We start from the raw sequence: 12,453 nt of genomic DNA, 5'->3' as shown, positions 1-12,453 counted from the left end.
CTTCGATATATGTATTTACCATACATACCTGTATTTGATCACATTTGTCATAGTTGGTATACCTACTTGTATGTACCAAGGATTCTGTGCACCCGTGCACGCAGCTCACGCATCACGTACTCATACGCGACATCACATACACAGCAATTGACGACGAGACAAGCATGATAAGAGAACTCGCTCAAACCGTGACGAGACTGCCGGCCGCCAACTACCACACACTGAAGGCCATTGTCATGCATCTGGGTAATGTTATGGCACGCGCGGACGTGAACAAGATGACATCTCACAACCTGGCCATTGTCTTTGGTCCCACGCTCATCCGACCGGCCAAGGAAACGCCCCTTGAAGCGGTACGGTGCTGCTGTTTCGATTGTCTGAATGTTTGGTACTGGGTGCTCGTCTGTGCCAGTATGTCCTTGTCTCTGAGCCATCCCTCTCACTCTGAGAGTATAAAATAATACACACATGCACACTGTATATCATTGTGTTGCTATGTATGTGGTTCACTATATATATATATATATATCGACACTTCCTTATCGGGTTTGCTGGAAGTATCATTGGAAATAGTACAATATACGTATCTACATATTGTGGCGTATAATACATGATTGAAATTTGAGCAAGTCGCTCAAATCTTCAAGAACGGAGATATGCATAAGTGTATATCGAGTGTATTATATGTTTGTCTAATTGTCCTCGAGCGGCAAAAACGAGGTTCTTAGTAACATACCTGAATAGTTTATTTGCACATATGGTTGAGCATATACACTCAATCGAGATGATTACTTGTTATTGCTTTCATGGTAATGGTAGTGTGACAGCGTGAACAGCCATTGCAATCATGACAAACTCAGCCTATTAACAATATGCTACATATTTCGCTCCTATTCGCATCTGCTTGCTTTGCTCACTTTTATCTTTCCTTTTTTCTGTCTTTCTTTCTGATTGTCCTCCACTGTATTTGTACAACAGATTGAAAACATCACCCCCTCCACCTCGATAATGGAGAAAATGATCCTGCACCGGGAGCACATATTTGGTTCAGAATCGATGGCAGAATCTTCGGCAAGGGGAGAAACCTAAGTGAGCATCTCAGTGAGCATCTAAAGTTGTACATGCGTACTTCCCCGCGCACGGACGTGTGTGAACAATTACAATTTAAGTACACACATGCTGAGTACAGTTAACGTGTCGTGTATGTACTGAATATCACCGCAACCAGAAACAGAAATATACGCCATACCAGTGTCACTGGAACCTGGAGCCACAGAGGCAGTGAGTGACTATATCTGAATCGGACTTATACTCTTTTTAGAATAAATATTTTATTGCGGGATTACGCCTCAAGAATGGGGTGTGTGTGATTGTGGGCAGCTATTGCAGTCGATGCTGCGTTGAGTGTGGCAGGTGTCGCAAGACAGCCAGCTTACCTTTATGACTTTTACATACAGATTAGAAATACTTTAACCTGATCCATATGCGAACGTATGAATATATGAGTTCACCTTCTTTATCAATGAAGAATATTCACGGACGAATCAACATAATATAGTTAGCACTACAAAATTCATATCTAGAGCTCTGGACATAATCAGGCATGTCTATTTACTCGTTGTTTCTATCTGTGCATCAAATAAATGGTGATAATACGGATGACCCATAATTAATCTCGAAAAGTACATCCATACATCGATCGAGTAAAGTGTTCTGCCCATAAACCATCCAGGAGCAGTCCGCGCGTTCAGAGGAATAGTCCCAGCGGAAATATTGTCTCCTGTATCATCGAATAAAAACTCTAGACGCGCTATTGTAGCGGCTGCAACGTTACTACTTCCGTCGACGGCAAACATGTTATACTTATCAAAGTTTGGTGTGTTGTTTTTCGTATATGTTTCCAAAATGCACACTGTGAATACGCTCACACATTGAATGCCGCTAAACGTCGTACGCTCACTATGCCATTGAACCAAGAGTATGAATTGGTATTAGCTTCGTGATTCCGTTGGACACTATCTAGTATATATGCCGCCAATAGACGTTTTTTCCGGGTATCTGCTACTGAGTTGAAACGAAGCTTTGCGGATTTCAAAGCGTAAGACATTAAGTCTAGAGTTTATGATAGCTCGCACGTCTATATCGACATACATATCGAAAGTGTTGTTTTGTCTCACGTTCGGTGGCAGGTTAGAAGCTGAACTTATAAGGCCCGCATCTCGAAGCATAGGCGCTCTGGCATGAGCGGCAACAAAGAAGGGCGAGAGTGGTAGATAAGATCGAGAGTGTTGCTGGACTATATAATGTAGTTTGTCACGATAGTTTGTAAACAGTGCGCACGTCAAAGAGTCCGTCTTTACTATTTATCCCTTTCAGTTATAAACAAATACACTAATTTCAAAAGGCTCATGATGTTGACAGTCACAGTCATCGCTGCTCATGGCTCACTGATTCAGTTTCCATGCCACTCAACACTTATTTTAAATACATCGCTTAAAAGGACCAAGAGCCAACGACTTGGAAGAAGAAAAAATCCCACCCTGTAATTTAATTTTGATATCAATTGCTTTTGTCCTCGTTGTTCAATAAATATCCATCCAAGTCGATCTTAGGATCTATTTATCTAGTTAAATTTTAGTAGTTGTATGTTAACTAGTGTATCACTGGCCGATTGTATATAAATACATAGAGTAAATAGAAAGATAGTTCCAAAGGAAATACGTCAATGTTTTATTGGCTAACCCGCATCTATTTGGAGATCTTTCCAAACCACTAGTCAACTATGAGCCACTATGTAGTGTGGTAAATACTAAACAGGTAATATGATACTGGCTACTGGTTAGGTACAACGCTCATAACACTCCGCATGAAACAGGTTGTCACTCCACGCCTATAACTCAACCAACTATCTTAGCTAACCTAATTTATATAGTATCGTAGACTACCATGAATTGCTGCTCAAATATAATCACTCTGTCCATAAACGTCTTTGCAATATTTTACATATGTAGTCGTCCAATTCACCCTATGAAAAAAATCAAAATCAATTTGATTCCACCTTGTAAATAACAGCGGACAGTACCCGGTGCAGGACAATCAGTTATATGGCATCATCATGGACAGTCTTCATCCATAGGACTTAGAACAACTAGGAGTAGAACGCCCACATGTCATTCAGTGACAACAGGGCCCCGGGAGTTTGTGACTCCTGGTAAAACGCTAGCGGACTGACCTCTAGGCTCTAGGTGTCAATACTTTTGTATACTGGTTCTAGCGAGGCTAACCATCAAGCTTAGTTCTCCAATAGTAAACGACGAGTACCCTTGAGTTTACTACAGCTATACTCTACTAGCCAACCTGGGACAAACCCAACAACCCTAGAACACAATATCAATTACGATCAAAATATCATTTCAGTTCTGAACACATAGTCTGAATGTGATTCCGGTGATGTCACAAGAGCGAGACTAGGCCAACAACCACACCGTGACTCCAGCTCATTCAGAGGCCGCTCCTTTGATCGGTATCGATCTTCATCGCATAGTCACGATCGCCAGTATCACTCGGGTCGAAACTCGCGGTCCTACTCTGCGGGCAGCGACACACAAATTTCAGGGACGCGACCACTGATACAGAGCTGGTCGCCAACAATCTCAGGATTCGACACGCACGGACATCCCTACGTGCCCTAAGTGCCGCCTTCGACATGCCGACAAGTTATGTCCGATCTCACATGCCATACATACAAGCAGACCGGTCATTACTCACGAAGATGCCCGAGCAAAGTTACTTTGGCTACTGCAACACCAGCAGCAGACGCCCTTGAGGACCCCATTCTACTTGTCACTGAGATTGACATCCCACGTGAACATTGACTTGGAACAGGGACAGCGCCCACGGATACTGAACCCCACCAGGCGTCCCTAGTGGACACTACCATACCACGGGACGCTGCTCCCACACATAGCACAGGGGATGTTGATCCCACACACAGCAACGAACTCCAAGCCAACAGCGAGACACACATAGACACAATACGCCCGGACGAGTAAACAGGACCGGTGGTACAAGCAGAATGCGAGCTGGAGGGTGTCATGATATACGTGGACGTCGGATTCAAGCCCGCTATACCACTCAAAACCTTCATAAAACGACTAAGCTGCCAAGTACAGCTCATATCCTCAGTTTATTTTCAGGATTTTGGGGTCGATGGCCAAGCTACTTTAAACCACCAGGTTACTGCCACCCTTCTACTTAATGTACGAGCCCCGAACGGTACCCTACTCACTATGAAACCAAGTCCGAGACTTCGTTGTCTCCGACTGGCTGCCTCGTGACTGCGAGGTGTTCTTCAGGCTCGACCACCTCCAGGATAACCTCATCGATATTTCCTGGTACCAGTCGACTTCCCCGCTACAGTGCCAGCTGGACCTTCCACGGGTTAAGTACCCTGTCGGTTTCCTCATACCCCAGGCTCCAGAACAACTAGCGAAGATTGACCTAACACCCGTCTATGGGCCACAGGAAGAGAAGCTACCGGACGAGTACGACTTTCGACACCTCGACCGGTTAGCGAAGATCTTCAATAAGAGCCCTAGCAAGCTACCGGCGCTTAAGGACCTCTTGAATGAGGCGCGATACAACCCGCACCGATCACGTTATTTTAATGACATCTTAGTCCAGCTCCGCCTCAAGGATGAAGCCCAGCCAGTTAAACAGATATATTGCACCCGAGACTCTGTTCTCCAAGCAGTGAAGACTGCGAAGATGGAGCAGAACTACAAAAATGGGAAGGCTGACGAAGGAGACAAGTACAGCCAACGGGTCAGCTCTGTCTGCATAGTTCGAAGGATTCGAAGGTAACACCCACTTGTGTCGACCATTACCACATGACGAAATAACTATGTCCCTATTATTAACCGATGGCTTCACCGTTTTCCGTATCAGCTTCCTATTGAGACACTGAAGACTCTCGGAACGCTATCGTCCAATCAACTGCGGACCTTGCAGCAGCGTCGTACCACCAGAAACTCCTCGTGCGGCGCCGCGAGCCTGTCACAGACCACGCGGCTCTCCAACAGCTTGCGGCCTTACACCTCACGTGCATGAACCAACCTGTAGGCCCCGAGTGGGTTCTCGCCATCATCTGGGTGTGGCATGACGGCTACAGCCACCTACTGGCTGACCGCCGACATGCTCTTGGTCGCTAGAAGTGCGGCTGGTTTATCCCCGCCTCGATCTTTCGCTCCATTATCGAGACGTGCAACGACCATATCCGAGTTGGCCCAGTGACCAGTTACACACGAAAACTTTTACAACAGCCCACTCGACCGGCGGCCATGTGTGATGAAATTAACCTGGACTACATGTCTATTCCTCCTGATGCCGAAAACTATTGCTATATCCTTTTCGCGCAGAACGGCTGTACGCTTCGGGTCTTCCGTGAGCCCTTCAAATCTACTGACATGCTCGCATCTGTACCCATTTGGTTCCTAACACCCACCTCGTTCCAAGGGGTCATGTTGAGACCTACGTTATAGACAATGGGAGTACACTCATCAGCGACAAATTCGCTGCCTTTGCCGCCAGCACCAATAGCAACATTCCCCCGGTCTCCACTGTTGAACACGGCGGTAACGGCCGGATTGAACGCTTGGTTCGAACCGCTCGTAACGTTCTCCAGCGTTCCCTCGGACCCGGTGCAGGAACTTTCCAACTTCCTAGCTACCTACAACGCCACATTTTCATCCACGATACATAACACTTGCCCATACACGCTGAAGACGGGGCGTGCATACCCTCACCCGACCGACAAGATAGTGGAGGAGATCCTTGATGCTGCACTTGGCTGTCCCCCCACATACTGTCTCCCTCCGATCGGAACCACTGAACAGGGTCGACGACGCCACATTTGCTGTCGGCAAAGCACGTTCCTCCCAGGAGCAATTGGCCGAGAGGTCCTATGCACGCCGATGCAGCAGCCCAACCACAAACTGGCTAAGGACTGGCTGGGCCTTTCGACAGCTCTTGCGCATACAGCCCCAGTTATACATTATATCCTCGACAAGGCACGCAACAAGGAGTTTCGAGTCCATATTAATATTATCAAGGCACACCTGCCCCCCATTGGCCGCACGGAATTCCGACCGATGGGCGCTTTTGCTGCCTCCGCCTTCGGGAGCTGGCTCTTCTTTAACTCCCCACTCGCCGATGACCCCGAAGAAGCCCACCTGGCGGAACTTGTCGCCTTGTTCCGTCCTAGCGTGCCAGCCGTACGCTTCCTTTATGGCTGTTCAACAGCCTTTAACAAATGAGACACACTTTTACGGGCCACGGGCCGTAAGCGCAGCGACGACTACTCTTCCGATGATGAGGATCATTTCCAGGCTCATGTCGATCTGATCACCAACCCGACAGCTACCCTGTCTACGCTCCGCAGAGCATACGACTTCGCCCACAGTCGACCAGCACGCCACTAGAAGATGGTGTCCTGGCATGCTAAGCCGCAGGCAACCCACCTGACTACCCCGATCGCTTGATTGCACCCGATGAACATCATTATACCACCCTACGATCTACACACACACACACACACACTATTATGTTTTGTTTCTGACTGTCACATTATTTACTTCTTGTTTCATCACTTTTTTCGCTTTATTTTACCGATTCTAATAATAATACGGATGCTGACGTCTAACTTCTGACGCCGGATTTTGAGACATACGCGCATACTCCCGCTCCTTTCTTTTGAGACGCGTCCCCTACGAGCCCGTCTGGGGAGGGATGTAGTATCGGACAGTACCCGGTGCAGGGCAACCAGTCCTATGACATCATCATGGACAGTTCCACGACAGTCCCATCCATGGGACTTAGGACAACTAGGAGTAGAACACCCACATGTCAATCAGTCATCAGTGACAACAGGGCCCCAGGAGTCTGACCCTGGTAAGACACTAGCGGACTGACCTAGGTGTCAATCCTTTTGTACACTGGTCCTAGCGAAGCTAAACCATCTAGCTTAGTTCCCCAATAGTAAACGACGTGTACCCTTGAGTATACTACAACATTTGAAATTTTGCAAACAGTCAATTGACAACCACAGCCATTGTTCAATGTTTATACAATTTCTTGGCTCTCTGTAATCTCAAATCTGGATCCGATCTGGTTCTCGAGCGGAAACGAAATTAGCGAAAATTGTAAATTTAGCGCAGATCCAAATCCAGAGGGTCAACCATTGTTGTGACCAGCAGTGACTGCGAGTGCGTAGCACTGTCAGTGGCCAATGTTAAAGCTACAGGGACTATAGACAGGAGTCTAGCTATGTCCAGTATTGAATATAATAGTGTCCAAAATCTAAATTCATTTTCAGACAGGGATTCAGGATATAATAGCAAAATGACGAAAGTAGCTTGTCTGGTATATACTTAACAACACTATACGTGCACATTATTAGTTGGAGTATGTGCTGACTCTTGGAAGCACAAGAACTAAACCTTGTCAAAAAACTGGAGTTCACATTAGACTATAATATGAATCTTGCTTAAGAATTAAACTAACGTAGGTTAAAGTGTTTCCACATCTACTACATTCTGAGAACGTCCGCAAACAATTTGCGCACACTCAAATCAGGAAGCACCTTAGGCGTGATATTGACATAATCCATTCTTTTTCTCGTAAACCATCACTTTTCGTAAACCGCGGGACCAGATGTCATTCGCACGTCTCTGTGTACGCTACGGAAACATGTGCAAAACTTTCAAGAATCGAGTGTTCTACACTACACCACTGATGTTATCATGTTACGGAAGTATACACATACTCCTCACAGCGATGTTTTTAAGCGTAGTCTTTCTCAAGCTGTACGGTGAATGGAAGTGAAATTCACTTGCAAACTCGGGAATAGGCGCCCAACATTTAATTATAACAGTTCTCACATCAGTTTAATCATTTTTATAAAACTTCGTTTTCACTACAGATCACAGCCTGCCACAAGGGATTTCATCTCAATCCACAAACCTGTATCGCTACACATCAACTGGTAGGTCGAGTACTCGACATCATGACATGTATGTACTATGTAAGTGTCAGAGAATGCGAGTACGGAATCATAGTTATCCCAGATTTACCCACATCATCGTACCGATATAAACCCAAGCCATGCAGGAGATACTGTATTATATCTTTATTTTCGTATCAAACATTCTATGGAACATGCATGCCACTTCATCTCATCCTGGAACCTGTAACTTTAAATTGGCCACTACTTATGTCGGGTACTCGCCCTGCCCTCACTGCCATTTGAGTATGAGTACAATTTCCTAGTGCCCCTGGGACTTTCCGTATCATCATACTTAGTAGTCGGGCCGCATTGCAACTCTCGCAAAATCATATTTATCTACTTCCTCCCCACAAAAGCAAAACTTGAGATATCTTATCATATCCACTTATGATACTACATTTTATTCAAACGTGATTTTTTTATCCCATCCCAGTGAACAGACGACTCCTCGTATCAGTTGCTTTTCCGTGAACTCGCCCTCCCCGTAGCCGTTTGCGAGTGCGTGTGCAGGCTCTTAGTTCTCCTGGGATTACCCACAACATCATACTTCGTGCTCAGCCCCTTAATCTCACTCAGCCGTGTCAGTGTGGCGTGCCGTTTCATCACAATAACAGGCGATGCCACGGGACTTTTCACTCTGACCTTCACGAGATCCTCGTAGTCCGAACCTCGGCGGAAGAGCTTGTTGAACCTCCCGCCCTTGCCATCCTTATCCCGTTTCCCGTCCTCCCCTTCTTCTCCTGAGATCGTTCCATCGGTCGTGTTATTAACACCGATCTCCACTCCCTCCACATTGTAGTACGGGCTGTGCCGCCGTTGGCTTAAACCGCTCATACCCGTGGCTTGGCTGATCGCCGTACCGTTGCTAGTAATGCTCACATCTCCCATTGACCGCCTATTACTCCCTCTCGGCGCACCTCTGGCAGTGGGGAGTCTCGTATCCGTAAACGACGAACGGTGCATGCCCGAGTTCGGCGCCAGTTTCGCCGCCTCGTGGTCCTTTATAGTCAGATGGGACAGGCACGGACGCATACCCCCCTGATGCTTAACCGGGCCAATGCCAGAGCTAGCGATACTTGCACCTCCCTGGCTATTCCGGCACCGAGCGACCGTGGGACCCACGGTGCTGGAGTTTGTTTTCACGCTGGTGTCACTGCCGGTGTTATCGCCTGTGGTCATGATTCTCCTCCTGGTCTCATCAGGACTAGTTACGGTGTGGTCATCGATCCCCTCAAACACTACACCACCTTGAGATGACGAGTTGCTGGTTGTACTATCCCGTGTCGGAGCTCTTACACAAGCATACCCATCCACACTCGCCGGCGTGATCATCACCAGACCCTCCCCATCCTCATCCATGATCATGCTCATGGGCGTCAACCCAGAAAACCCCGCAGTCTGCAGCTCACTATAAGCGCTTTGCTGATTTTGGCCTGCTATACTCCCACAACTCGCTGCATTGCTACCTCCACCCGCATACACGGCTTGTCCTGCCAGTCCCATTTGTCCCACCCCAGGGCCGACAAACGTAGCCAGTTGGGCCAAACCCGCAGCACTCATAGACCGTGACACTCCCCCCATAGCCGGTGCCGTGGTTCCCAGGTGCATGGTCGGATCAAAGCTGTTCAGGCCATCCCCCGCCGGCACTAGACTGGATGTGCGAGACTGCGTGGGCGTGTGGGCGTGTGACTGAGACCGTCTGAAGCCTATTTGAGGGTCGCAGCTGGTGTGATGTGGTTTGATTGGGTGTGCGGTGTGTGCACCTGCACCTGTGCCGGTGGGGTGTGGCTGAGGGCCGAGCGCTCTCTCCGCAGACGTCGCGGAGTGGTGGCTCTCCTCCGAATGCTGTGGGAAAAAGACCGTTGTATCCGAAATGGCCCGCCTGTCCAATTGCCTTCCAGTACCACCCCCACTGTCGCCATTGGCTTGGTTTTGGGGCCTAGAGAGTCCCGATTTTGGGCTGTGTTGTAGACCATTCCCATTCGCATGCATATCCCCAACTACTACCGCAGCCGATGGCACCGATCCTCTCGTCCTGGCCACCAAGTTACCCGGCAGATACCCACCCACACCCGCCGAGCTATCCCGCGTAAAGATGGCACTGGGGCTGCTAGTCATATCAGACTGTGTTATATATGAGGGTTTCATTGAACACTCCACACTCACAGTGCGTTTGTGATCCTTCTTCTTGCCCAACTTGTCCTTCTGAGCCTCTTTCTGAGCCTTCTTCTTCGCCTTCTCTTTCTCCTTCTCCTTATCTTTGTCTTTGCTCTTGCTCGACATACGTGTCTTGGGAGAGTTGCCTGGGCTTATGCTGCCTACACCTCCTATCCCGATCATCGCCTGCGCATCTATCACATAATTGTCCGTGTGCTTGAGACTGTTGCGGGTCGCGCCAGGTTTGGTCGAGCTGGCGAATGAGAGCTTCTTGGCGTTGCTTTTATTGTGGTGTACATGGTGTAGTTTGCCTATTATGTTGAAGTTGGCGCTATGTTTAACATGGGGCTCGGGTACGGGATGGGTCACCCGGTTCTTCGCTATAACGGCCAAGGCTTCCACGGAGGTTGTCATGAACACATCCACTACTTCCAGGCGGGAGAGGATGTTGCACTGCATGTAGTACTTGGCCCCGAATAGTTTGTACAACTGTGTGTGTAGGGGGACAACAGGTTGGTTGAGGTGACTTACAATGACAAAGATGAAAAGACCGAGTATAAGCACACGTGTGATCATATACACTTTTTGCACATCTAGACGGGGTTAGATGTTGTACTGTATATGGATCGCCCCCGTATAATTGATTTCGAGATATCATAAGCAATCAACAAGCTTTCATTGCCATTATGAGAAAACTGAGTATATTGCAAACTTGTGTGGCTATGATGACATGCACTACATCAGGCGTGAGAGAACGTTGCACTGTTGGCAGACAATATCAAAATATTAATCTGCTTATAAACTAGCCCCGTGTGATATGAACCGGTGAGAAGTGGGATGACAAGTCCACATACTATGCATTCAATGATGCCGAGGCAGACGTAATATATATATATATATATACATATATATATATATATGCGTGTCTGTGTGTAAGAATGTATATATGCACATATAACTTTTGTATGTATATGGATATATATATATATATAGTGTGTGTTTGTGTATATGTGTGTGATATGTAGTGGGTGTGTGTGTTTGTGTATATGTGCGTGTTTGTGTGTATGTGCATGTGCATGTGTATGTTGGTTTGCGTGGGCATGTGCGTGTTTGTGTATGTGTACGAACTACATGCCTGTGATTAGAAACCACTCTTCATAAACTTGCAAGGATATGAAGTATATATTGACCATTTCAACCTACACATACCCCATTTGCCTCAGCCACCACCTGTCGCTTTACCTCCGATTCCCCACGGGAGAGGCCTACCAGTATGAGCGTAGCCTTTTCTGTTTGTTTACTACTTTTAGCCGCCCATTCTTTCGCATCCTGCATAAGTGATGCGTAATATACCAGGGTTTGAGAACTGGGTTATGCATATTGCGGCACTATTGAATTGCCGACACCCATGTGAAACACCGTCACACAAAAAGGACGAAAGCCCTGCGGAAATCAAAGCAGGCCACACAGATAACAGAGATACACGCGGACCTTACAACAACACCACCACCACCATATACAACCCGTGACACAATATCATGCAGCACATCACACCGACCGGACACGCGCACCAGTATACAAACGCATACTTCCCCACTAACAACCCTCTCCAAACACGAATCCGCTTAGAATGTGTGCATGCCGCACATCTACTGGTAACACGCCCCATATACAAAAAGACTATGCAACTCTTTGTGTGACAACCCGCAAGACGCAGCACTAGAACTGACCGCACGGTTGAAAGCCCTGACCAACTACACAAGAAGAGAAAGAAAAAGCCGAGAGAAAGCCCATAGGCATGCCATACATATCAGAAAACCACACAGTAGGGCGAATAACATAAGATACTAGGGGGTTAGTACACACGAGCCAATTATCATACGCTTTTGTTCGACGTACATTTAAGGAATCGGCATCCGCGCTATCGAAGCACACCAAGATTACGTCCGCCAGTACTATTGTGTGGATGAGCTTGAGGGTGCTGATCACGAAGAATCTGTTGTAGACAACAGTGAGAGCGTAGTAAAGGATAAGAAACAGCGACACAGCAATGTTAAAATGACAGCCGTCAAAGAATTATGCATGAGAACACGGCATAGTATACATCAACGCGTAGACACAAACACAAACACACACACACACACACATATATATAATAATAATATAATAATATATACACACACATATATATATATATAATATATATATATATAGATAATGTATACATACATACA

At 47.0% G+C, this 12,453-nt stretch overlaps 4 protein-coding genes across 4 annotated transcripts in view; 3 read left to right on the top strand and 1 right to left on the bottom strand.

Moving 5' to 3' along the window:
* Positions 1-143: 143 nt before the first annotated feature.
* On the top strand, positions 144-1,342 carry SARC_09741 (hypothetical protein). Its single transcript, XM_014296239.1, has 2 exons — positions 144-353; positions 979-1,342. Exons 1-2 carry the CDS (start codon positions 165-167, stop codon positions 1,087-1,089), a joined length of 300 nt encoding a protein of 99 aa, XP_014151714.1. The 5' UTR covers positions 144-164; the 3' UTR covers positions 1,090-1,342.
* A 2,752-nt stretch (positions 1,343-4,094) lies between these two features.
* Positions 4,095-5,109, top strand: SARC_09740 (hypothetical protein; the record flags this gene model as incomplete). Its single annotated transcript, XM_014296238.1, has 3 exons — positions 4,095-4,259; positions 4,474-4,824; positions 4,948-5,109. The coding sequence occupies 3 exons, from the start codon at positions 4,095-4,097 to the stop codon at positions 5,107-5,109; spliced, it is 678 nt and encodes a 225-aa protein (XP_014151713.1).
* Positions 5,110-5,543: 434 nt separating this feature from the next.
* Positions 5,544-6,314, top strand: SARC_09739 (hypothetical protein; the record flags this gene model as incomplete). The annotated part of the gene is made up of 1 exon (XM_014296237.1): positions 5,544-6,314. One exon carries the CDS (start codon positions 5,544-5,546, stop codon positions 6,312-6,314), a length of 771 nt encoding a protein of 256 aa, XP_014151712.1.
* A 1,860-nt stretch (positions 6,315-8,174) lies between these two features.
* Positions 8,175-12,453, bottom strand: part of SARC_09738 (hypothetical protein) — a 5,777-nt gene continuing 1,498 nt past the window's right edge. The window contains exons 2-4 of the mRNA XM_014296236.1: positions 12,119-12,215; positions 11,429-11,548; positions 8,175-10,708 (exon numbers count right to left, since the gene is read on the bottom strand). Coding sequence (XP_014151711.1) covers positions 8,516-10,708; positions 11,429-11,548; positions 12,119-12,215 — 2,410 coding nt within the window. The 3' untranslated portion in view covers positions 8,175-8,515. The remainder of the gene's footprint in view (positions 10,709-11,428; positions 11,549-12,118; positions 12,216-12,453) is intronic.

Source organism: Sphaeroforma arctica, assembly GCF_001186125.1.
Source record: "Sphaeroforma arctica JP610 unplaced genomic scaffold supercont1.1029, whole genome shotgun sequence".
Taxonomy (NCBI): domain Eukaryota; class Ichthyosporea; order Ichthyophonida; genus Sphaeroforma; species Sphaeroforma arctica.
The sequence above is the reverse complement of the archived record's forward strand: the minus strand, read 5'-3'. Positions and strand labels throughout refer to the sequence as shown.

What these genes read in the sequence shown, in the direction of transcription:
- SARC_09741 (XM_014296239.1), top strand. Translation starts at nt 165, where the DNA reads ATGATAAGAGAACTCGCTCAAACCGTGACGAGACTGCCGGCCGCCAAC. An exon ending in AGGAAACGCCCCTTGAAGCG is followed by an intron (nt 354 to 978) that starts GTACGGTGCTGC and finishes TTTGTACAACAG; the next exon opens with ATTGAAAACATCACCCCCTC.